Source organism: Nematolebias whitei, chromosome 21 (assembly GCF_014905685.2).
Source record: "Nematolebias whitei isolate Nwh7 chromosome 21, NemWhi1, whole genome shotgun sequence".
Lineage (NCBI taxonomy): Eukaryota > Metazoa > Chordata > Actinopteri > Cyprinodontiformes > Rivulidae > Nematolebias > Nematolebias whitei.
Genome location: NC_056518.1, coordinates 21,128,218 through 21,151,862, shown reverse-complemented (window position 1 = coordinate 21,151,862; position 23,645 = coordinate 21,128,218). Strand labels below are relative to the sequence as shown.

Genomic DNA, 23,645 nt, shown 5'->3' with positions numbered 1-23,645 from the left:
TTTAGACTTGAATTAGCTGTAGCTATTTTTGTTCTAACAATTCAGTTTATGTAACGCAAATACACAACAAACCATCTCGTGGAACTGAACTAAAACACTAAAACATGCACATGTAAAATGCCAGTGTGTAAAAGTTATTGTTCTAAAGAAGCCAGCAGATGACCTCAAATCTACACTTGGGTCACAATTTTCCTGAGCAGCACAGTGGCGACAGTGGAAAGGAAAAACTCAATTTTAACAGGAAGGGGACAGAGATGGAACAAAATGGTTCTGGAGAAGTTTCTATAGGAAGAAAACTGATAAAAATGATTACAAACACGAGTAAAGAGCAGCAGAGGGAGGAGTTGTGGTCAGTTCAACAGTTAAAGCAGAACTAAGGGATAGTTCAGGAAACCTAACTATAGGATGGATCAAAAAGTTAAGCCTAGTTTTAAAGGCAGACTGAGTGACAGCCTCACAAACAGAAACTGGAAGTTGATTCTGCAAGAGAAGAGCTTAACTGAAAGCTCTGCTTCCCGTTTGAGAAACTCTAGGAACCACAAGTAAACCTGCAGTCTGAAAGCAAAGTGCTCTTTTTGAATCTTTTACGATGGAGCTTGGTTGTTGAGAGCTTTAAGTTTTAAAAACTTAAGATTTTAAAGTCTTTCTGAATGTGACAGGAAGCTAATGGAGAAGCTAAAACTGCAGAAATATATGATCTGACTCATCAAAACTAGCAGCAGCATTTGGATCGACTGAAGATTAAAGAGTTGTTTGGACATGACCAAGACAAAATTTGTTTTATACATAATATTTATATGTAAAAAAAAAAAAAAAAAGTCAAATATTAACAACAGCAAGAAATACATTTCCACATTGTGTCCACGTTGAGCAGAAAGTGACTCGGTTTGTCCACGTGTCCGTCCAGCTTCCCTCCACTGTGATTCAGCGCTATCGCACAATCGCAGAGACAACATTCCTTTCACCGTATTTGAGTCAGCGCCACGGTGGTCTTGGATCAGGCGATGTTTACAAACACTTCAAAACACAGAGAAAAAAAAATCACGAACACCGTTTGAGTGTGCAGCATTAAACCGGAGACGGAGCAATGACGACAAATATACAACGCGTTTTGACTTTATCTGAGAAAAAAAAAGCAATGAAATTCTCATTTTGGGTCAGTTTGGACATAAAGTCTTACAGCGTTTACACACATCAGACTTTTGTACGGTGCTGGGTTCATCTGAACATCAAACTTTGAAGATAAAGCCACAGTATAAAAATAAATACAAGAGATCTCTTTTTAAATAGCTTGGCAAACTCGGTCACAAAAGTGACGCACCATTGTAGATACTGGCAAGGTGACTGAAATACCTCCGCCAGGTGTGTCCCTGCTCCATGTGACCGCTTCAATTCCCTCCTTTTGCAAAGTCAGAACTCCAGTTCAGAAGTAAAAGTGGGAAGACCTTTACAGGAACGTTTTAATAAACATGGCACACAGACATTTAACCACGCACATCACCAGCAAACAAATCAATCCGACTTTAATGGATGTCTCGTAAATATTGTTGGTGTCGACTTGGAAACCAAAGTTCAGGACGATTTTTCTTTCAAGTCTTCCACACCAAGGTGGGATGAATCCAGAAGGGATGGCTCTGATACTCTGCTGCTTGGCTCACAGTTCTGAGTGTTTTCTGTTTAGTTTGGGACGCAGCCAAAGCTCCGAGCTCTTGATTTCTGGCCTGATTTCATTTTCATGAAGTGGAGGACAAGTTAGGAGCGGAGGCTCGTATCTTTTTATCAAGACTGAGCGAAGGGAAGAGCAGAAACTGAGGGTTGGGGTTCTCCAACTCCCTGAACGACGGAGGCTTGTTTTTCCCATTATGCCTCGACATAGACATGTTGTAGTTGTTGAAGGAGTTCTCGTTGTTGTAGTCTTCTTGGGGGATGTTCATGGTGCGATGTCGTGTTCTGATCTTCTTTGCGCATCGTGCAATGCGCTTGGAGATGAGATAAATGATCTCACAGATGTTCAGGACGATGCAGAGGGCCGAGGCTCCAACCATGAAGTAGGTGAAGACCTTCTTTTCTGTGGGGTGACCGATGTAGCAGTCCACCTGATTGGGGCAAGGTGACACCTCACACTTGACAAGCCTGGGCAGGTAGAAGCTGTCGTAGATTCTGTGGAGGATGTAGAGGAAGGACACCTCGATGCCCGTCTTGGCAAAAAGACTGATCAGGTACGTCCACCACAGCCCGCCATGTTTCTTGCCCGTGTTGTTGTACAACTTGCTGTCCTCGCCAGCCTTGGCCCTGTGTTTGCGCTCGCGGTCGTCACGGTACGCCACGTGCATGACCACCATGAACGACGGGCACGTGACGAAGATGAGCTGCAGGGCCCACAGGCGGATGTGGGAGATGGGGAAGAAGTGGTCGTAGCAGACGTTGGCGCAGCCAGGCTGCTTGGTGTTGCAGTCAAAGTCCTTCTGCTCATCACCCCAAACCCGCTCGGCCGCCACCACGTACACCATCACCCTGAACACGAACACCACCGACAGCCACACTCGTCCGAACGCAGTGGAGTACTTGTTCACCCCGCTGAGGAGGGCTTGGAAGGTCTTCCAGTCCATGGTTTTGATTCGTAGTCAAATACCTTTTCTTTATAATTCTTCTGTTTTGGTAGTTGATCCGGCCTGAAAGCGACAGAACACTCCGGTAAAACACACAAAAACTTCTCTTAAAGCTGATTACAGTGAAAACATGAAGTTCTCATAAGAACAGCAACGGAAATGGTAATGAGTGGGCCTCAGGGCAAACTGCTAACAAAGAAACTTGAACCAACTTATAATAACACACCCAGAACTTCTATATTTACTCTGATCACTCATCTCACATTTTCAATCAAAGATCTATGAAAATAAAATGTCACTTTCTGTTGTCTGTGTTAAAATGGGGGAAGTAAACCTAAAGGAAATACAACAAAAACAGCTTTTACGCACTGAAGCAGCTCAACTCGCTGCGTTCCCAGCAGACTGAAACGCGAACGAAACTCTCCTAAAACGCTTTCATTTGATGTTTTTCACTTACTATTACATGGATAAATCCATAGCTGTTTAAAAAAAAAAAAAAAAAGAGTCGCCAGTGTCCGCTTGGTGTTCTTGTTTTCGAGTTTGGATCCTGAAACGCACAGACTGGATCCCCTCGACAGGTACGAGGAGCGCGGAGTGCAGAAATGCGCCTGTGGGTGGGTGTGGTTACAGAAGCCAAGGAAGGGCTGGAGCTGCCCCAGATGTTCCGTTTACGCCTTCCTCCTCTTCCTCAGTGTCACCCGAAAAAAAAAAGGAGCTCAAATGTGCTTTATAAATATACTTTTTTTTTGTATATTCGTGTTTTGTTGCAGGGTTCGCCAGAAGAAAAAGCAAAACGCATGAAGCTTCCTGAAATGTTTCATTCGTCCAGATGTGTTTGGTTAAAAACAGCTGTGCACAATCCTCCAAAAGGACCCGGGCATAAACTCGAAACAGACAAATAAACATCTTTATTGAAATCTCACTGCCTCTTCATTTCTCTCTTTTGCCGTCCTTCATTTTTTTTTTCAAATTTTTACATTAAATATAAATTAGTAGAAATTTATTTAACTGTTTTAACTCTTCATTTTAATTAAAAAAAAAAGTTTAATACAGTTTTAACACACACATGTGATTTTAATGGAGTGAGGAGGAAGGACTTCAAATTAACAAATAAAAAGGTAAAATAAAAGTAAAAATGAAGTCAGACTAAAGGGACAGTCTGGTTATTTTTGTAGTGATGTTTTGTCAAATAGTCACCAAAAATTAGTTCTTTATTAACTGTGTCATCACTCATAGACAGCACATACAGAATATAATGAATTAATATAATGAACAGAGTTGAATTAATATAATTTTGATTGTATTTAAATTATAGTTTTAGGGTTACAGTAATTAGTTTTAATAAAGCCCAAATAGATGTTAGGGTTGGCATGTGCACCAAAGAAATAACTCAATTTTATTCTCGTTAACAACAAGTCTTCAACTGGAAAACAACAAATAATCAGGGGTCAAAGTGAAATTAAGATTTTATTTAAATATATATTACCTACAGAAAGAAAACAACTTCAAACTCTTTACATTCGGAGCCATAAAACAGTATTCATTTTGATCAAGCTGGTTTTAGACGGAACAGAATGAGGCCTATACCCCAATAAAGAGTTTTTGTTCAACTTTCAGGGGGTTGCACAGTTTAAGTGTCTCTTTCCACATTCTATGTTTCCAGGAACAAGATTGCCTCCTCGTTTCATTGTTTGCCTGCACACGCAAAGGGTAGGCACACCTTGAATACATTTTTTTGTTGTGCAAGTCTTTTGACACTTTTTTTTGTTCAACAAGTTTCCATGGTGACGCTCTAATTGTTGATGTTGACGTTTGCAGTTTTTTAAGATAAGTTGCTTTAAAAATTGCACACAAAAAAAAGACCTCATTTCCTCTTTTGTGAAGAACTTGCACTATTTAATCTGACTGGCTTTATAATAATGTAAAGCAAAAGAGTTGTGTTGCTTTCACCCCTTTCAAACCTTTGTTCTGCTCCGTTAACAAAGTCACACAACTCCCTAGAGTCTCAGTATAATACTCAGATTGTATAAGTTAGTTTTAGCTATGTGCAAAACATAAATCTGTTTTGATATTCTGAAGAAGAAGAACATTTCACTTTTATCAGAAGACGAGTTGGAGTTCTCAGAAATGCCAGCTCCTTAAAGTTTACAGCCACGGATGTGCACGAACATGCTTGTTCTTGTATTCGGAGCTATTAAATCCAGTGTTGAAACAGCATGAATAAAAAGAAAAGACCATGTGCTCTAAAGTTAAACCAAGATTAGTGCTGCACATAGTCTCATTTAATGCTTAAATTGTGCATTAGTTCAATAAGAACTTACAAAAGGATTCTTACTAATTGAAAAAATGCAAGAAACTAAGGTGTGTTGCTTTTTTTAATGCATTATAGTTGTGCAGTGTTTTTCTTATGAGAATGAACTCAACTATCACTGAGACAAGTAGTTCTTTCTTCTATTTTATTTTATTACTTTTACAGATGTTGTGCTTCTCAGGTAAGTCATGTTCAGCGTCTACCTTTAGCACATCAGGATAACATCTGTTCTTTTGAAATTTTGGACATTTCGGCGAACAAGTGACGCAATCGAGAACGAGGGAGAGGTAAAAACTTGTGTTATTTTTTTTGCCTGTAGGCTATTTATGATGAACTGGTCATGGCAGTCTGCAGAAAACACATTTAAAAAGAATGCACAGCGTGACTCAACCTCTGCCAATGACAAGTCTTAACAAGAACAACACAACAGGATAAACACACAACTCTCAACTGACGGCGCTGAGAAAGGAAGGAAGCCGTGAAAAGGTGTGCTGAAAACCTTTCCAGAAAGCCTGGGAGGTTTGGGTGATGACTGTTGTGCGCCGGATCAGTTAAAGAACTGCACAGTCAGACGGGCTAAACAAAACAAGCCTGAACATGCTGGAACCACTTACGAACCCACTTCATGATCACCAGGAAATAAAAAGATATGTTGATTTATTTCATAGAATCTAATCAAAATGTTCCCTCAAAGCCACAAAAGAGACTAATCATTCAAATAAAAGGTTAGGAAGTTTATCCATCTGTGTATCTTCTTGGATGTTTCCGAGGATTGTTGGGGTAACAGTCTGGATAGAGATCCTCACAATCCTTTCATGAGGGTTGCAAAGGGTTCCCAAATGTGGAAAGCCCTCAGGCCATTCAATGAGAAAAACATTTACATTATGTGTCAGCTGGTGTCACTTCATTGTACAGATGCTTAATAATTTCAGAGGTTATTGTGCTCATCACAACATTAAATACTCTTCCTGGAGACATTGTGCTCATCATTCAATTGGAGAGATGGGGGTTTGATCCCTAGGCCCTGCATTGAGACAAACTGTCCTTGGGCAATACACTGTACCCCCACTGCAATATGCATTTCGTGAGTGAGTACATAAATACTGCATATAATATGTACAAAGAGAATAGATAACGCTGTTTGAGTGGGTGAGAAACTGTGAAGCTCTTTGCAGAACCTGGAGAGGTTAAAACGTCGCTACATGCTGTAAGTGAGGAGCATGGCAGGGGATAGTCTTTAGGTTGGTAATGATTCTTCTCAAACATTCTCTTCAAATCCTTCAACGTTTCGGCTCAATTTAGGTCAGAAGTTTGCTTTAAAGATCTTTATTTATAGTAGAGTAAACATGAGTCCAGAAACATCTGAGAGCTTAGGCTTTGGTAAACCCGTCCCCATTCGTAGTCGGGTCGCAGAGGCAGCAGGTCCAGGAGAGAACCCACACATCCCTCTCCTCAGCAACACTCTCCAGTGTTCCCAGGCCAGAGAAGATACACAAATCCTTCATTTAGTGGGTTTGCACTTATCAGTGGGACGTGTTCAATAAACGACCAGTAGGCATCAGATGCCAAACCACCTCATCCTACTCCTTTGGATATGAAGGAGCAACGACTCTACTCCAAGCTCCTCACCCTGTCTCTAGGACTGAGCCATCATCACCCTATGAAAGATGCTCATTTCAGCTGCTTGTATCTGGGATCTCAGTTTTTTCTGTCCTGATCTAAACCACAGGACCATAGACGAGTATTAAAACATAGACAGACCAGTAAATACAAAGCTTCTCCTTTTGACTCAACTAGTTTTTTCACCACGACCGACCGCAGCAACGCCCCCATTAATGAGGACGAGGCCCCAATTTGTCGATACATCTCCCACTCCATCTTATCACTCGTGAAATCCATCCATCCATACACAATATGACCTGAACATGCTACACTAGACTAGCATAAGATACGTCACAAAACATTAAAATATTCTTTGACACCTTTTTTGAATCACAAATTCTTCTCTAAACAATAAGTTCCTGCTACAAAAAAGCTCCTTAACTAGAGATCTTTTTCAAAAAGATGCAAGAACAAAGCCCTCAGGTGTTGGTGACTCTTGTCACCCTTCCAATGAGCTGCTTAATCACCTCTTGTTTTGCTACATGTAGGATTTAGTATATGTATTTTTAAATATGGATAAAAAAACATGAGGTGTTCTGTGTGCTGAAAGATTGTCAGAGTCCAAACTCTTTAAAAGGTTTTTGTAACTTTTTTCTATAACTTTTGAGCATTTTCTCTTTTGTCCCTTCAATAAATGGATGAAAATAGTTTGACCTTTTAATAAAAAATGGGCACACTCTCACAGGATTTATTAAATTCTCATTCCAATTTTGAATAAACCACTAATACTAGATTATTTTATACTTTTACTACTAAAGTTGCATTATCAAACAGAACAACCAGGAGGCAAAAACCTCCTTTGAACTATTTATTCTATGCCTCTTTATTTAGGCACAAATCAATGTAAAACATTAAAAAAAAGAAAAAAAATGCTTATTTGTTGCTTTAAAATGATTCTTTGTATGACATTTGAGTGATTGCAGAACTGTGCCATCAGTTTTAAACATTAAAATTACCTTAAACCCTTTAACTATTTTAATAGATAATTTAATTCTTTTTCAATAATTTACTCCCTGTCATTTCAATATAACGACATTGGCACAATAAATTTATAATCATTGGTAAAAAGATTTTTGTTTAATGGCTGACACAGACTTTAGGCTTCCCTGAAGCATCAACAGTGCCTGCAGATTATCCCGTCGCTGTTTGTAGAAAGATTTTTGACTTGTCGAGATCTGTTTATGCCATTCCTTCATTGGCACATAGAAGTAAATAGAAGTGTTTGAAAACCTTAGAACAAATAGTTATAAAAGCCCCCAAGCTCTCACCACATCTCTGCCTTGGCATGCTGCAGACAGAGAACTGTAACCAAACGTTCATAATCTGTGTTTCGTGTCAGAACTCAGATTCCTGCATTGGGTGGAGTTGCCCTCAGCGCTGATGAATCAAACCAAGAAGAAGAGAAGCTCCTCCTGTTTTTTCCAAATGTACCAATCTTCCTAAACAATGGAGGCGCCTCACATGGCAACAAAACAATCAGTGCCTCCAATGAGGAGGAAGGATCTGATTTAATTTGTGCTACACATGGAAGAAAAACGTGACTAGAAAAAAAAATGGCTGCGCTCTTTGCCAAACCACAGAACTTGTGCAAAGTCAACAAATCCTTTTCTTTTCTGTATGGGTGGAAGGTTTACACTTCTCTGAAGTACATTCTCTCATGTTAAGACTGTCATTTAGTTTCGTGTACGTTTATAAGCGTCTGTGCTGGCGTAAATGCTGAAGTGCATGTGAGCATCTGAGCCTTTTGTGTATTTTAGACAAAAAAAACCATTATTGTTTAATCATAAAATAATATTTATTACAAAAAACATTTACAAATACACTGAATAGTTGCACCTCAGCACTGTAAAATATGTACATCCGTTAAATTTGTTGACAAAACTGCATTTTCCTTTTTCTCATGCTCCAGTGCATGAATAAAAACAGTTCAATCATGACACATCAGGACAGTGTCCTGCTTTTTTTTTTTTTTTTAATAACGTACAAAAACAGCACTCACAAAGAGCCCAAAACGAACGTCTGTGTGAAAGGAGAAAAGTTTCAGCGCAGACTGAACGTTTGAGGCTGGAAAATCTTACACAGAAAAACCACATGTGCTGGTAAAGCTTGCCAAACCAAGGAATGACTCATGCTGCTGCTGTAGAGGCTAAATCAGACAAGCTTTTAGTCATTTCTTTAGGACCATAGAGGCTCGTATATTTAAATAAAATCAACTTAAAAAGACAAAAAAAGTGCACATTCCAGATTTATGACGCGTATACTTCCTGGTTCAGAAATACGTGCTCTCAAGCAGGAAGGAAATACAGTAATGTCTCTGTAGTTTTGTCTCTGCTTAAAAATATTAAGTTAACAAAAAAAAAAAGGGACAGTTTGTTCATGTCAGCTTTGTTCTTCCAAAGAGTCTTTGTGGTCCTGGATCATGAAACAGCCACGCTGTATGAGGGTGCCGGTGTTTCAGGGGTGCTTTTGCCCATCAGTTTTAGAGTGTTTGGCTCCATCAGGTTGCTTCCACTGGACATTGCGTTGGTCACCACAGAGCGAGAGTGATGTTTTGATGAGAGACACTCGTGACAGCGTTTGCCGATCAGGTAGATGATTTCAAAGAAGGAAAGGATAATGCAGATGAAACTGGTAACCACCATGAAGATGGTGAAGATCCTTTTCTCAGTGGGACGAGCGATAAAGCAGTCCACCGTGTTGGGACAAGGGTCCTCTCTGCACTTGATGAGCGAGGGGAAGTCGTAGCCCTCGTAGATGTAGTAGAGAAGGTAGATGAAAGTAGCATCTACTCCTATTTTGAAGATGAGCGTGAGGACGTAGGTCCACCACAGGCCCCCACGCTTCTTGCCAGTGTTCTGGTAAAGACTGCGGCAGTTCTCGCCGTACTTCAGTCTGTGCTTTCGTTCCCTGTCCTCCCTGTAGGCCACGTGCATCACCACCAAGAGTGAGGGGCAGGTGACAAAGATGAGCTGCAGGGCCCACAGCCGCACGTGGGACACGGGGAAGAAGTGGTCGAAGCAGACGTTGTGGCAGCCGGGCTGAGCCGTGTTGCATTTGAAGTCTCTCTGCTCGTCTCCCCACACCTTCTCGGCGGCCACCACAAACACCATGACCCTGAAGAGGAAAACAATGGAGAGCCACACTCTGCCGAAGGCTGTGGAGTATTTGTTCACCCCGCTGAGGAGGCCCTGGAGGAATGCCCAGTTCATGATAGGTGTTTGTTCGAAGTCGGTCTTCTCGTTCTGTTGATTGAAGACAACCTCTTTTAGCTAAAATGGCACAAATCCACTTCAGGTATCTATCAGCCTGGAACAAAAGATAAAGAGTTAAATCCCACTGTGAGACAACAAAAACAAATCAGGTCGAGCTGGGTGTCAACATGTACAGTAATCTCATGTTCTCAAACGAAAATGAACTTTTAAGCAACAAATGATGATAAAATAGAAAAACTTTTTGTTTAATACGTTACACTAACACAAAGACAACTGTGTCGCTGCACGGAAACAAGTCACTCTCTTTCCAAACTTTGCGCTACGAACTCCAAAAAGTTTCAACATTTCGCGCGTAATTACGCACAGACACGGTAAAATCAACAAACTCCTCTTTACTTTTCGACTGATACGTTTTTTTGTAGATTCTTTTCGGATACTCACAGTTTGAACGCGGCTCACGGAGCTTCCCAGTCGGAGCTGCTCGGAGATAAAGAACAGCGCGGAGAACCAGAGCAGATCTGCCAGCAGGACGCGAGCGGAGAGAGGAGGAGCTGCGCGCGCGTGCCAGGACACCCTCACCGCTCCCAACCTGCTCAGGTGTGGCTCCAATGCCCAAAAACTTGTTCCACCAATACAGCGCAAAAGCAGCGCGTTGCTCAAAGACTCCACTGCGCAACGATGGATGCGTCGTGCGCATGGAGTTAAATAAGACAAGTAGGGGGCGCACTTCCTGTCCCGTCCACTGCTTGCGTCATGGAGGTCACAAATTATTTCCAATACTTTCACAATAAATTCGTCAAACTGATAATTAATGTTAATTCAGTTATCATGTAAAACTAGATGATATATAAGGATAACTAGATCCGAAGTCAATCAATAACAAGAACAAATCAGAAATTACATATAAAGAGTATTGCATAACTATTGCAATAAAACATATTATTATTATTTACCTAGTAAACACAGAAAATGTTCACTACATACCCAGTGATTGATGGATGAAACTTGTCTCTACTGATACTGGCTAACCATCTTCTCAACAGGTTAGGTTTGTGTAATGGAAATCTAAAAATAATCAAATATAAATTAATATTTTTCATTGTGTAAATAATCCATAAATATGAGGAAATGGCATATTTATATTTTTTATAATGTGTTAAATTGTAGCATGATTCAGCATAGTGTAGGCCTATAACAATACAAGACACTATTAGCCAAAGAACAGCAAATGCATCAGCTTTATAGGCTCATTTTAATTTTAATCTGTTGCATTATTAGCTTCAATTATGGTCAGATCAAATTTATATTAAGGTAAATATGAGCAAATTTGTTAATTTGTGAAACGAGGTACATTTTCTTTTTTCTCTTCAGTTGGTACAACCGTAGCACACACAGCTTTGTGGCGTTTTTACAGATTTGATACATTTTACTATCATAAATCAGCTCTTGCTGTTTGCCATTATGACAATAAGTCCAGATGCTTTCCCTCTATGGTTATGACTCTAGTCCCTCCATTGAGTCACAATGTCACGTGACCAAGGCGCCCTCTAGTGTGGTTGTATCAAATAATGTAAAAAAAAAAAAAAAGACAAAAAAACAAAAACAAACAAAAAAAAAGGAACAATGTCTGTTTTATGAAAATGTTTTTATTGAAATATTTACATGACAAAAAAAAAAGTAAAAAAAAAAAGAGCATACATTTATTTTTAGACAAACACATCCCGTCATACACTCATACAAACTAGCATAATATATATTTTTTATTTTATTCACACATATTCTCCACAGTCTGAGATGATCACTTTCTGCTTTGGCTTTCCGTCTTTTGTTCCCTGAGCCTGAAAAACACAACAAAATCCATAACTGGGCAATAAAAAGAAGACTATTTGCATTTAAATGCTAAAAGTTTTTTTTTTTTTTTTTAGATTTGCAACTCCACATGTCTAAATGTTAAACTATGATGAAGAAATTATTTCTTAACAATATGCAATTCAAATAATGAGTGTTTTTCCACTTAAACACAGTTAAAATAATCAGACAAAGCTGTTATTTTTCAACCGTTTTGTGATAATACATTTTTAATTTGCACGTTATTTCAATAAAAACAAATGGAATCACTGATATAAATCTTTATTCATTCACAGGTTTCTCTTGAAAATGAGTCCTTGAGGCTCAATGAGACTAACCTGTATAAATAAACGTTGAATTGAATTTTATAATAAAAGCCTCTAATATTCTTAAAAGACACTGTAGTTTTAGCACTTACCTCCATTGCTTGAACTACATCCATCCCCTCCAGCAGTTCTCCAAACACCACATGTTTACCATCCAGCCAGTCTGTTTTATCAGTGGTGATGAAAAACTGCGAGCCGTTAGTGTTTAACCCAGAGTTGGCCATGGAGAGCTGTCCTGCGAGCACGAAAGTAAACCTTTAACCAGACAAGATCGACCCGTCAACCTAAAGCAAGAGGGTGATTTGTGTGCTCCTCACCTGGAGCCGTGTGTTTGAGGATGAAGTTCTCATCATCAAACTTCTTGCCGTAGATGGACTTGCCGCCGGTGCCGTTGTGGTTGGTGAAGTCGCCTCCTTGGCACATGAACTGAGGAATAATCCGGTGGAAGCTGCTGCCCTTGTAGCCAAAGCCTTTTTCATGAGTGCACAAGCAGCGGAAGTTCTCTACAGAAAATATAAGAACATTAAAATTACCGTTTTTAAAACGGTTACTCTACATAGTACGTTTTATTTCACAGCTGACCAGTTCATTACTGGGTTTTTTTTCTCTTTTTTTGAAATCCAAAAGAAAAATGTGCGGCAGGAGGGAATAATTTTTCAGTCATGTTGGTATTTGAAGGGAGCAACTACTCTGCCATTAAACTGGAATTTAAACAGGATGTTGCTGCTGAGATAGCAAGATTAGCTGCACATTTTTTTTTTTTTTTTTTAAATAACGCCCTTTGAACAAATGCCAGTGCATTTCTAAGGATGAGTGTTCTGCAGGAATCACCCTCCGTCCCTCGTGTTTTACCCACCTTGAACTCGAGCTTTGAAGAAACTATACAGCAAACTTCAAAAGCTCACCAACACCTGAATATTATACTTTGTTTCTGCACTGGACTTCTGTTCTTATAATTAATTAAAACAACAGTGCATGCATAAGAGACAGGAAAGGTGGAATATTGTAACATCTTTGACAGGTAAACCAGCTCTCGTATTAAGAGTCAAAGGTGTGGGGGGGATAAATTTGTCATTCCATAAATCAAAAAACGCTGCCAGACCAAACCCCATTACTTTAAGGAAAAATACATTCTTTATGTGTGTAAATGAGATTGTGGGTTGTAAGTTACCAGTTTGAAAACAATTAATGAAAGATGAGTTAAAAAGTGGACTAGGACAGAACATTAAATACATAATGCTGTGAACAGATTGGAGCAACATCACGTCACTTCCTTCTTTAAACAGTCTCACAAGAAGTCGGAATGTGAAACATCAGGCCACTGAGTGGCGTTGTTCATCCACTCTTAGATTATGGAAAAACATTCAGTTTTATGAAGGTTTTCCTGGGCAACACTAGCTATTGTTGATTGACAGTGACATTATGAAAATGATTTCCTACCAGGACAAATTGTTTGAGCCCCTAACAATCTAAAACTTCAAGCGTCCAGTACAATCGTTTGATTTATTGCTGTTTTCTTAGCAAACACCTCAGAAGTTGCATTTACTGCCAGTAAAATGAGTTTGTTTTCATAAAAAAAAAAGGTTATTAACATTATACAAAGAATAACTATCATGTGTTGCTCTGATCCACAGAATGCATTTTAACAACCTACCTAAAATAAGAATTAACTCTAAATACATAAGAGACATAAATAAATAAATCTAAAATAGGAAGGTAACTAGTTTATATTATTATTATATATTATGAGCATTTTCAAGGCTTTGTCTCACCATTATTCAGGTTTTCAGTCAGAGAATGGAAATCGTGAATTACTCCAATAGTGATATGCTGGTGAAGATTCAGTCATCCAGGTCATCAATTCATTAATTTTAAGTTTTGGTCAAAGGTTATGAATGTTTTTATTACTATGGCTGTTGTTTATTAATGCCAACTCTGCCCATGAATCATATGTTTGGGTGAGTAGAATTACTCTTTTTGGTAAGATAAAGCAAGAATATTTTTCTCCAACATTCCACACATTTTTGAACTAATCAAGCCTCCTGGATGGGAAGTGAAACGTCTTCCGCTTCAGAATAGAAGTCCAGTTGTTTCTGTTTTTAAACTCCAATAGCAAAACCAGTGACTGCAAAACACAAGCTGTTTTCAATTCATTTGGCTTTAGTCAACCTCTTACTTTTAGATTCAAAAGCATGTTATTTTGAACAGAAACTAACTGTAAAATTCAGTATTCTTTAAAGAAATACAGTAAAGTGTCTCCCTACAATATCTTTAAAAAAGCTTTTTGCATGAATCAGAGTGGAGACCTGCTGTCATTGGAACAATGTCTGCTCGGAGGAGGAAGCGCAGTCTTCCTGCTGGTTTGTTGCCAATCTTGATGTCCATGTAGACCTGCGGATTTACTCTGCCCTTTTTGGCTGGTGGCTCACCCTGCAAAAAACAAACCCACAAATATAAACAATCAAGATCCCACAATAGTAAATGGTGCAAAAGGTGTTTTTCTGCCCCTGGGAGCAACTAAGGTATTCATACGGCACCTATTTACAATTAGTCTCTTGCATACAAATATACAGAGAAAACAGAGAAACTAATTCAGTAACAATGCTAAAAAAAACATTATCACAGTGCCATTAAAGGTGGGTGATCATCGTAGTGCACTTGTCTGTCTGTTCAATTATCTTGTTGACCAGTGGATAGATTTTAATGAAACTCGGAACATAATTATTAGATGTGCATCTACAACTAAATAAATAGTCAACCCAGGTCCAGATGGCCATCACAGGTAGGAGCTCTTAGTAAACACAAAATGCCTATAACTCAATCAGTTGTAAAGACATTGAGCTAAAACTTGGTGTGGTAGTAGCTGAGAGTTATCACGATCACAAACTCCAAACACTAACTGGTTACTTTACATTTTTATTTAAAACTTCAGCTGCAAGCTAGCAGGTGGTAGGCATCCCTTCAAAGAATGTTAGTTCATTTAGCACAAAATGTACAATCTGCATGCACAGTGAAGATGCCCAAGGTGTTTGTTTTTCGTATCGAAACCAAGAAATACTTAGACATACTGGATCATACAATGGAAAAAAAAAAAAAAAGAGTCCTTATTTATAGTTCTATTCATTCTAACTGCGTGTATAATTAAATCAAAGTCATTACATTCAGACTGGTTGTTTTAGATTGTATAATGCCAAATGTAAATTTGTAAAAAGCTTTCTAGCCATGAAAGCCAAGTAGTTATTTTAAATCGTTACTTGGTTCAACCTGTCATCTGGAGCTTGCATGAGATGTTGTATTTCAAAATGTGGGGGGTCAGAGATAAAAATGACCCTTTTATGAACTGGCTTAGTGCGCATTAAAGTAAAAGCCACCTCACCTCCTGTGTCGTGGTGGTTGTTTCACCAGCATTTGCTTCGCCCTCAGGGTCTTCCACAGTTTTCCCTGAGAACTTCTTTAGCCAGTCGTCATCCGACCACACTGTGGGAGAAGCAGTTACAGTCACGCCAATGAATCATTCAAAACATACAGTTTCTGCACAGATTTCTTTCCAGTCACCTGGTCGAGAAGAACCCTCTTTGATTCTCATGGGCTTGGCGATGTTGACACGGACAGTTCGCCCAAACAGTTCTGCTTCATTCTAGTAAAAGATAACATTTATTAAAACAAGATGCCTCGTTTGTGAAAAATTGCACACAAAAACAAGAATATTTTCTTGCACAACAGGAACATGACCAACATACCATGTTATCAATAGCTGCAGCAGCATCCTGCAGAACAAAAAAAAAACAACAATTAAATATTTAATAAAAAAATATTGTTTTAAATCATTGGATTGGCATGCGAGTGTATTTCTGAATATTTATGCTCTTACTTAAATTCTGGACTTCTTAGATGTTATGAGCAACAGTTTTTGGCTTTTCCCAGACTCAAATTTAATATCTTTCCAAATTACACATATTTTCTTTGCTTCATTCACACAACTAATGGTAGAATAACTTTCTAAATGTATGACAACATTCAAATTAAATAGTTTAATAATCCATCCTTCTTTACTGTGGTTTATACTGTAAGGTTTTCTGACCGCACATAAAAAGGATTTTAGGCATTTGAGCTGCTTTGTGCTACAAAACAGATGAACTTCAACTGCATATAAAAGTCAGAACAAGCTGTTCAGTATCAGACAGTTCTGTGTCTAAATTAGGATTTTATACATTATATTATTATAATACATTATAAGATTGCGAAGACAAAACTACACCTGTTGACATACCTCTGCCAGCTCAAATTCAATGAATGCAAATCCTCTGTGTTTTTCTGAAAATTGAACATGAAACACAAGAGATTAATTTTACTGTCAGTAGCACCTATTAAATCACACATAAACACTACTGGACTTACCTGTTTCATAGTCTAAAGGTATCTGGATATCTATAATGTCTCCAAAGGGAATAAAAGCTGCATGCAACACCTTTTCATCCACCTCATCTGCCAAACCACCTGGCAGAAATACTCAGTCAGTCGCCGCTAATAATATCGATTCAGTAGGCAGAATAACACATTTAAAATATGTAACTTTAATGTTTTTACAGACTAGTAATCGTATAGCATAGCATAATCCAGTTTGGCGAAGAATAACGCTGAAAATGTTTTAATTCGGTCAGATGTTTCATTTTAATTCTTTGTTTAAACGTAATTTTAAGTTCATTACGTATAATAAGATAGATAAATATGCATATAGTTTGGGTTTACGTTCCTGTCTTAATTACACTAACGTTGTTTTGTGAATAAGTCATCTAAAAAGTTAAAAGCATCGGGAAGTGTAAATATTTTTTGATTAAATTAAGAAAAAAAATGTTAAACTCACCGACATACAACACTCGTTTACTAGCCGCCATATTGAATATAACATGTCAACTTTGACCCCGATCGCTGATTGGTGGAATCACAGTAAGCCCCGCCTCTCGTCTTTATTTTTTCTTGCATCCCCTGGTGGCCAAATCTGATATTACAGCTCTTATTTTATTATTAAGCATCCGAAACCAGAACTGGATTTAGGAAAGGAAGCACAGTAAAAATGATCTTGATTGATTTTCCATTATTTAAGAAATATTAATATTACTTTCATATTTCATCCAAAGCAACACAAGCCTTTTTGAAATCATGAAAATCATGAAGCAAAATATATTCTATGTTGAAGTTACTGTAATTTCTAAGAAAATAACAGAGTTAATAAATTTAAGATTTGCTCATAGTTTGAATTATATTTGAACAATAATAAAAAAGAAAAAATTGCCTTGAACAATTTCAAAATTCAAATGATTGAATAAGTTTTGTTTTTCTAATGAACTCGAATAAGAACAAGTCAAACATAGTTTTGGCAGTCTGTTAAAACTCATAAAAAAGGAAATACATTTTCTTTTCTGCTGTAAATTTTAAAGCAGTATTTCCTAAATAATTTCATGCTGATTATTCTGAATTTAAGAATGACAAACTTTGTTAACTTGTTCACTTAAATTAATAAAAGCTTGATTAAAGTGAATCATTTAAAATTAATGTTTTGAGTAGATTAGGAACAAGAGTTGACAACCTTTAAATTTTGTGGAATGTGTAAAATGAAAATAAACTGAGATTTTAATATTATTAAACTAAATAATGTATGTTTTTACATATCTTGTTAGATATAAAATGTTAAACTAAAAATTAAAGCTATGTATGACAGCTTAAACCTATTTCCTATAGATAGATAGACAGACAGACAGACAGACAGACAGACAGACAGACAGACAGACAGACAGACAGACAGACAGACAGACAGACAGATAGACAGATAGATAGACAGATAGATAGATAGATAGATAGATAGATAGATAGATAGATAGATAGATAGATAGATAGATAGATAGATAGATAGATAGATAGATAGATAGATAGATAGATAAAAACTTTATTGTCTACCACTTTTATGGCAGAAATTCTTCTTTGACACACTACATTCATCATACATACATACACAAGAACCAACAATAGAACATAATAAAGGACCAATGAAGTATCTTCATATTTTAGATGTGACATAAAGTTATTATGGTCATAAATTTTTCATTCTATGTCAGCATTAGACTTTTAATCCTCAACTTTCCATGTACTTTTTCCCTACAACACTGGCTAAGAGAAAGTTTAAAGGCTTATTGAAAGCTTGTTTCTGTCATAATATGTAAAATATTTAACATCAAACACATGGTGGGCATGATGTAAATTAAAATTGAGATTATTGAGAACAGAGATAAACAATGTTTGTTTAAATTCCTTTTTCATATACAGTGCTTTGTTGTAAAGAAAGAGATGCTGCAACACTTTGTCTCTGTTTAAACATTTAATTCTAAAAGAGTAAAATATATTTGAGGAACCACTTAAAATAATGAGACCATATGTCTGTCCATCATTCCTTTATTGAGAATACCACACACCTCATCATGACAGCATGATAAGAAGGCAAACTCCTTCATTTCAAATCAAACATGAAGCTTTCAATCTGAGAAAAACAACAAGGCTCTGTTTTCCTTTTGGAAAAATGGTTCTCTGTTGCAGCAAAGTGGAGGCTGCATTCAGGATTTAGATGCGTTGCTGCCTTTGGTATGCAGTTTGATGGTATAAAGTACTTTTAAAATTACATTTTATTCTGATATTTTTGCAGATTTGTTGATGAGACTCTGTAGTGTCAAGTTCATCCTTGCTCTCTTTTCTTCACCCTGAAACAACAACCTCTCGTTAGTGACGTAAAATAATGTTTGATCAAAGTTTGACTGGTATCAGAGCTTACAGCCTTCAGGATGTTGCAGCAACAGTGGTCGCCATGCTTCCAGCTTTCTGGGTGGCATCTTTCTTTGCCTGGTGGGCCTGCAGAACAGCGACAGCTTCCTCCACCTGAAGCGGACATAAAAACACAAATTAGTGAACAAAACGAAGAAAAGTCATGGTTTCAGTGATGCAAAGTAAACTAGATTAATGGCATTTTCTGCAAAAGTGCTGTTTGACTGCTGAAGCTTGCTGAAAAAGCTGAATCAGTTTTTATAACTAAAAGAAGCAGAACAGTAGCTAAAACTAGGTGATGCGAAACACTAGCTAAATTAATCAAAAGGCTAGACTAAACTAAGTAGATAAAAGTTACTGTATATGTAGTAAAAGGTTAACTAAAAGCCAGAAACAGCTAAATGTTAGCTAAAAACTAATATGTGAAAGAATAGCTGAACAGTGTGGGACAGCAAAACAGTAACTAATAAACATAATCTAAAAGCATAAAAAGATTTGAACAAACTTAAATGTAGAAAAGCTACAGTAGCAAAATGACAGGTAAGCTAAAAACACAAAATGGTTAACCAAAAGCTAAAAACAGCAAAAGGCTAGCTAAAGGTTAAAGTAAAGAAATAATAGCAAAAAGTAGCAAATGGCTAGCTACGCAATATATATTTTTTCCTGATTGAAAAAAACATTAAAATAGGGGACATTTCCGGGTACAGCTTTAGCTGGGGACAAGTCGTCCAAAACAGGGACTGTCCCCAGAAATGGGGACACTGGTCACCCTAAGCTAAAAGTATTTGAAGGAGAGCCAGAAGCTAAAAGTAACAAGACTAACTAAAAGCCAAAGGAAAAAGGTTGGCTGAAAGCTAAAAGTAGCAGAATGATCTCTAAAAACTAAAACTAGCATAAGAAGACAGAAACAGAGCCGTAGAATGAGTTACCTTTGAACGGAGAGATTCGTGCGACTCCAGCATGTGCAGCAGCTCAGAGTTGTCGATCTCCAGCAGCATGCCGGTGATCTTCCCTGCCAGGTTGGCATGCATGGCCTGAATCAGCGGGAACAAACGTTCTCCTATTTTCAAAGGAAGGAATGATTTTAAATTAAAACATGAAAGCTATTAAAGCACATTTACTGTAGCAGCGAGTCTCACCTAACATCTGTTTCTGCTCCTGCGGGGGCGCAGCGGCCAGCATGGAGGCCGTGAGCGGCTCCTGGCCCTGAACGTGCACAGCTGGCTGAGCCTGAACAGGACGGATGAGACATTTCAGGAAAAAATATTTACCCAATTGGATGCTTTATATGACAGGATAGTAAAACAATACCTGCTGTAAGGGAATAGGTTGCACCACTTGAGGGTTGGGGTTGCGGACAGCTGTGGCGTATTTGTAAGGAGGCATGGCCCGGGGACCAGAGACGCCCATGGATGGACGAGGAGCCATTGCTTGGCTCGCAGCTGTCAGTAAAGAAAAGAAATAAAGCAGTAATTCACTAACCTGAGTCATATAGATGCTTTGCTGAAAAACAATTGTTTCAATCTTCATGTACAAACACACCTCGAGGGCCTTGCCCGCTGCCACCAGGACTCATGTGTCTCAGATTGCCACGAGGTCCAGGCTGACGGAGCTGGGAACCGGGCATTCCTTGGAAACCACCTGGAATGGGCAAAGAAAAAAAGATAATCACATCAAACCTTAACTCAGATGTTTAAATTGCACACTCACAGCCCGCATGCTCACCTTGACCTCTGCCACCTTGTTGCTGCCACCTGGGGTTGGGTCGTATTTGAGCCATCTGATTTGGTGCATAGTACGTCGTCCTATTTTGAGCCTATAGGGCACAAAACATGAAATGCATAATTTACCACAGTCAGAAAAAATGATAATCCAAACAATCACAAAATTTCACAAGGAAAAAATACATCTATGCAAAATAAGTCCAATTTATTTTCACTTGATTAACAAACATTCTCCCCTTTTAGCTTTGGTCACTATCAAATCCTGCAAGAGAGATTGATTTTTTCGTCTAAATGCACCATAAAAAGCCCATTTCCGTTCATCAGAATTTAAATTGCACACCTGCGGCACAGCTGGCATGAAGTAGCCACTGGCGGGCTGGAACTGGTTGATGATGGCGTTGGCCGGCATGGCCCGCATGCCAGCTATACGCTGCATGTACTGGTTGGTGAGGTGGGCTTTGCGCTCCTCTTTGCGCTGAGCCAGAGCCACGTACAGAGGTTTGGTGCCAACGATGCGACCGTTCATCTCGGTCACGGCCTTCGTGGCTTCTTCAGGCGAAGAGAAGCAGACGAAGCCAAAACCTTTAGAACGGCCTTCCTCTAGCATCACCTATCACCAAAACAGATGCCATGAGACTTCAAAAACATGTTTTTAGTTTGAATCCACTGATCTGGTTTCTCTCACCTTAGCACTCGTTATGGATCCAAATGGAGAAAACTCTTTACGCAATTTCTCATCGTCAATGGTGTCATCCAGGTTCTTGATGTAAAGATTAACTCCCTGACATAAAAACAATAAAACTCCAAATAAAAACAGCAGCTTTAATTATATTTAACGTAAAAACAGGTGTGTTAGGACCTGACCTGATAACGACTGATTCGTTCTTGTTTCAGCTGCTCAAACTTCCGCTTCAGCTCCGACTGACGCTCCATTTTCTTCTGAGCTCTCCCCACAAACACGGTCTTCCCGTTGAGCTCGGTGCCATTCATTTCCTCCACAGCCTTAGAATTGAAACACATTTATCAGAGAACATTTCCACAAAGAAGGTAAACCTACCCTTGAAACATGGCAGAAAATCTGAAAGACCTTGTTAGCGTCTTCGTGCTTCTCAAAGCTAACAAATCCAAACCCCCTGGATTTGCCGGTAGAGTCCATCATCACCTTTACGCTGAGAGTTTTACCTGCAACAAGTCAAAAGACAAAGATTTAAAAAGCAAAACCTAGTATTTTCTAGATTAAAGAGACATCTCGTGTAAAGTTACCATGGTTTTCAAAAAGCTCCTTCAGCCGTTCGTCGTCCATGTCGTCCCCAAAGTTCTTGATGTAGACATTTGTAAACTCTTTGGCCTTGGCACCGAGCTCAGCCTCCCGCTCTTTGCGAGATTTGAAACGACCCACGAACCTGAAAGACAAAGAGAACGAGAAGCAAAACACTTGTAAAAAGCCTTAAGGAAGGTGGAAAGGTGAACGAACCGAACAGCAAAAAGGTTTCAGGATATCGTGGCTTGATCGGGGCAAGCTCAAAGACGAGGACAACATCGTGAGACGAATCAGTTGTGGGTTCAACAATAACAAAAAACGACTATTTTAAAATGAAGCACAAGTATTGGCACAGCCTTCATAACCTTTGGTCCCAAACATGACGAGGTGGTGGATGGAGAGGAATCGAGGGACAGACTGTCCAAGTTTAAAAAAGGCAACCTGAGGAGGACCAAAGGATCTTATATACCTTGCTATGAAGACCTTCCCCCTTCTGCAGTCTAGGTTTGAATTTCTACTTTTGATCCTTTACTAAAACACACAAGCTTGGTCACGACAACAACAAGTACCAGGATGATCAGACACTCACACCTTGCGGTCATTCAGAAGCATGCCGTTCATCTTCTCTATGGCTCGGTCGGCTGCATCCTGGGTCTCAAAGTGGACAAAAGCGTAGCCTTTGGAGCCATTTTCATCACACACCACCTGGAGGAGAGGAAGGCATGCAAAGACACATGGCTTTAAATGTCCGCCAGCTCCTGAGCTTTAAACCAGAGGATAGACATGTTAGAAAAAGCACTAACCTCTGTTTTAATGGCTCAGGGAGATGATTTATACAATATTTTATTATAAAAGTACAGTCAGCTCAGCATAACAACTTCATTGCAACTGCATTGGAACTTTACATCCTTCTATGTGCACTAAAAAAGCTAATGATTCATCCCGCCCTCCTTTTGTAGCGCAAGTATGCCTCTTTCCATCATCCAGACTCTTCCATGGTTTGTGTCCTTCATGTAGGACTCATCTGAGTAGATGTTGAGGATTTTTGGAGCCGAAGGGCATCTAAGATCCTGAGGTTCCAAGAATTACCATAATTTCCAGACTATAAGCATCTGCTTTTTTCACAGGCTTTGAACACCGCAGTTTATACAATGCGACGGCTAATTTGTGGATTTTTTAAAATGTTTTTGACGGGCTAATGAGCTTCCTGCTGCCAAAATATTTAGCCACGTCACACCCGGGCACTCACATAGCTGCCCAGTACACGTCTCTCTTGGAGGGAGGGTCCTTGTGACTCAATGAGATTACTTGTATAAATAAAGGTTTTAAAAAAATGACCAATGAAATTACTGAACAGGTCACAGGAGACCAATGAAATTTGGTTTCATTCATTTGTTCTCTCCTCACTTCCCCTTCCTCTGGGAGTTTCCTCCCTTGTTGTACACAACAAAGTATTTGTAGCCACTTGAAAGAAGTGTGAATCATAAACCAAATCAAATTGTGAATTTGCTTCCAGACAAAAGTGACGTTGAGAGCAAGAATGAAAGAGAAACTGAGTCTGTATGTGATGAAGTTTTTTTGAGGCTGCTCAATTCTGATACTGAAGAAGATGACTTTAGTGGTTTTAGTGCACGGGAGGAAGATGAAGATAGTGTTCAATGTCTTTCCTGGTAGGCTACTGTATTTGTTTATTTTTTTACCCGCCGTCTTACAGGCACAGTTCAGTAAAAAAAACATTTACTGTACTAATTTGTGTATGTTACCGGTACATATTTAATTAAAAGTTTAAAAAAATCTTTCTGTGAAAATATCTCATGTCACAATGTGGACACCCGCGGCTTATACACAGGCGCGGCTTATACACAAGCGCGGCTTATACACA

General features: G+C 38.7%; 4 protein-coding genes across 5 annotated transcripts in view; all 4 read right to left on the bottom strand.

Moving 5' to 3' along the window:
• Positions 1 to 895: 895 nt before the first annotated feature.
• On the bottom strand, positions 896 to 3,212 carry gjb3 (gap junction protein beta 3). The gene is made up of 2 exons (XM_037695134.1): positions 3,067 to 3,212; positions 896 to 2,672 (listed from the first exon to the last, which is right to left on the bottom strand). Exon 2 carries the CDS (start codon positions 2,607 to 2,609, stop codon positions 1,734 to 1,736), a length of 876 nt encoding a protein of 291 aa, XP_037551062.1. The 5' UTR covers positions 2,610 to 2,672; positions 3,067 to 3,212; the 3' UTR covers positions 896 to 1,733.
• A 5,701-nt stretch (positions 3,213 to 8,913) lies between these two features.
• gjb10 (gap junction protein beta 10) lies at positions 8,914 to 10,374 on the bottom strand. The gene is made up of 2 exons (XM_037695149.1): positions 10,236 to 10,374; positions 8,914 to 9,888 (listed from the first exon to the last, which is right to left on the bottom strand). Exon 2 carries the CDS (start codon positions 9,789 to 9,791, stop codon positions 9,000 to 9,002), a length of 792 nt encoding a protein of 263 aa, XP_037551077.1. The 5' UTR covers positions 9,792 to 9,888; positions 10,236 to 10,374; the 3' UTR covers positions 8,914 to 8,999.
• Positions 10,375 to 11,518: 1,144 nt separating this feature from the next.
• ppie (peptidylprolyl isomerase E (cyclophilin E)) lies at positions 11,519 to 16,892 on the bottom strand. Its single transcript, XM_037694982.1, has 10 exons — positions 16,833 to 16,892; positions 16,367 to 16,465; positions 16,239 to 16,282; positions 15,709 to 15,735; positions 15,524 to 15,605; positions 15,345 to 15,445; positions 14,275 to 14,398; positions 12,286 to 12,471; positions 12,061 to 12,203; positions 11,519 to 11,632 (listed from the first exon to the last, which is right to left on the bottom strand). Exons 1-10 carry the CDS (start codon positions 16,861 to 16,863, stop codon positions 11,564 to 11,566), a joined length of 906 nt encoding a protein of 301 aa, XP_037550910.1. The 5' UTR covers positions 16,864 to 16,892; the 3' UTR covers positions 11,519 to 11,563.
• Positions 16,893 to 18,397: 1,505 nt separating this feature from the next.
• pabpc4 (poly(A) binding protein, cytoplasmic 4 (inducible form)) overlaps positions 18,398 to 23,645 on the bottom strand; it is an 8,707-nt gene continuing 3,459 nt past the window's right edge. Inside the window, exons 3-15 of one of the 2 annotated variants that reach the window (XM_037695129.1) lie at positions 22,353 to 22,468; positions 21,766 to 21,905; positions 21,590 to 21,687; positions 21,367 to 21,504; positions 21,188 to 21,283; positions 20,843 to 21,112; positions 20,504 to 20,594; positions 20,321 to 20,419; positions 20,090 to 20,220; positions 19,918 to 20,008; positions 19,708 to 19,838; positions 18,789 to 18,892; positions 18,398 to 18,717 (exon numbers count right to left, since the gene is read on the bottom strand). In XM_037695129.1, the coding sequence (XP_037551057.1) occupies positions 18,794 to 18,892; positions 19,708 to 19,838; positions 19,918 to 20,008; positions 20,090 to 20,220; positions 20,321 to 20,419; positions 20,504 to 20,594; positions 20,843 to 21,112; positions 21,188 to 21,283; positions 21,367 to 21,504; positions 21,590 to 21,687; positions 21,766 to 21,905; positions 22,353 to 22,468 (1,500 nt within the window). In that variant the 3' untranslated portion in view covers positions 18,398 to 18,717; positions 18,789 to 18,793. The remainder of the gene's footprint in view (positions 18,718 to 18,788; positions 18,893 to 19,707; positions 19,839 to 19,917; positions 20,009 to 20,089; positions 20,221 to 20,320; positions 20,420 to 20,503; positions 20,595 to 20,842; positions 21,113 to 21,187; positions 21,284 to 21,366; positions 21,505 to 21,589; positions 21,688 to 21,765; positions 21,906 to 22,352; positions 22,469 to 23,645) is intronic. The other variant, XM_037695130.1, reaches the window with a different exon arrangement.

What these genes read in the sequence shown, in the direction of transcription:
- gjb3 (XM_037695134.1), bottom strand. Translation starts at nt 2,609, where the DNA reads ATGGACTGGAAGACCTTCCAAGCCCTCCTCAGCGGGGTGAACAAGTAC.
- gjb10 (XM_037695149.1), bottom strand. Translation starts at nt 9,791, where the DNA reads ATGAACTGGGCATTCCTCCAGGGCCTCCTCAGCGGGGTGAACAAATAC.
- ppie (XM_037694982.1), bottom strand. Translation starts at nt 16,863, where the DNA reads ATGGCGGCTAGTAAACGAGTGTTGTATGTCG. An exon ending in ACCTTTAGACTATGAAACAG is followed by an intron (nt 16,283 to 16,366) that starts GTAAGTCCAGTA and finishes TTCAATTTTCAG; the next exon opens with AAAAACACAGAGGATTTGCA. An exon ending in AGAGGGTTCTTCTCGACCAG is followed by an intron (nt 15,446 to 15,523) that starts GTGACTGGAAAG and finishes CTTCTCCCACAG; the next exon opens with TGTGGTCGGATGACGACTGG.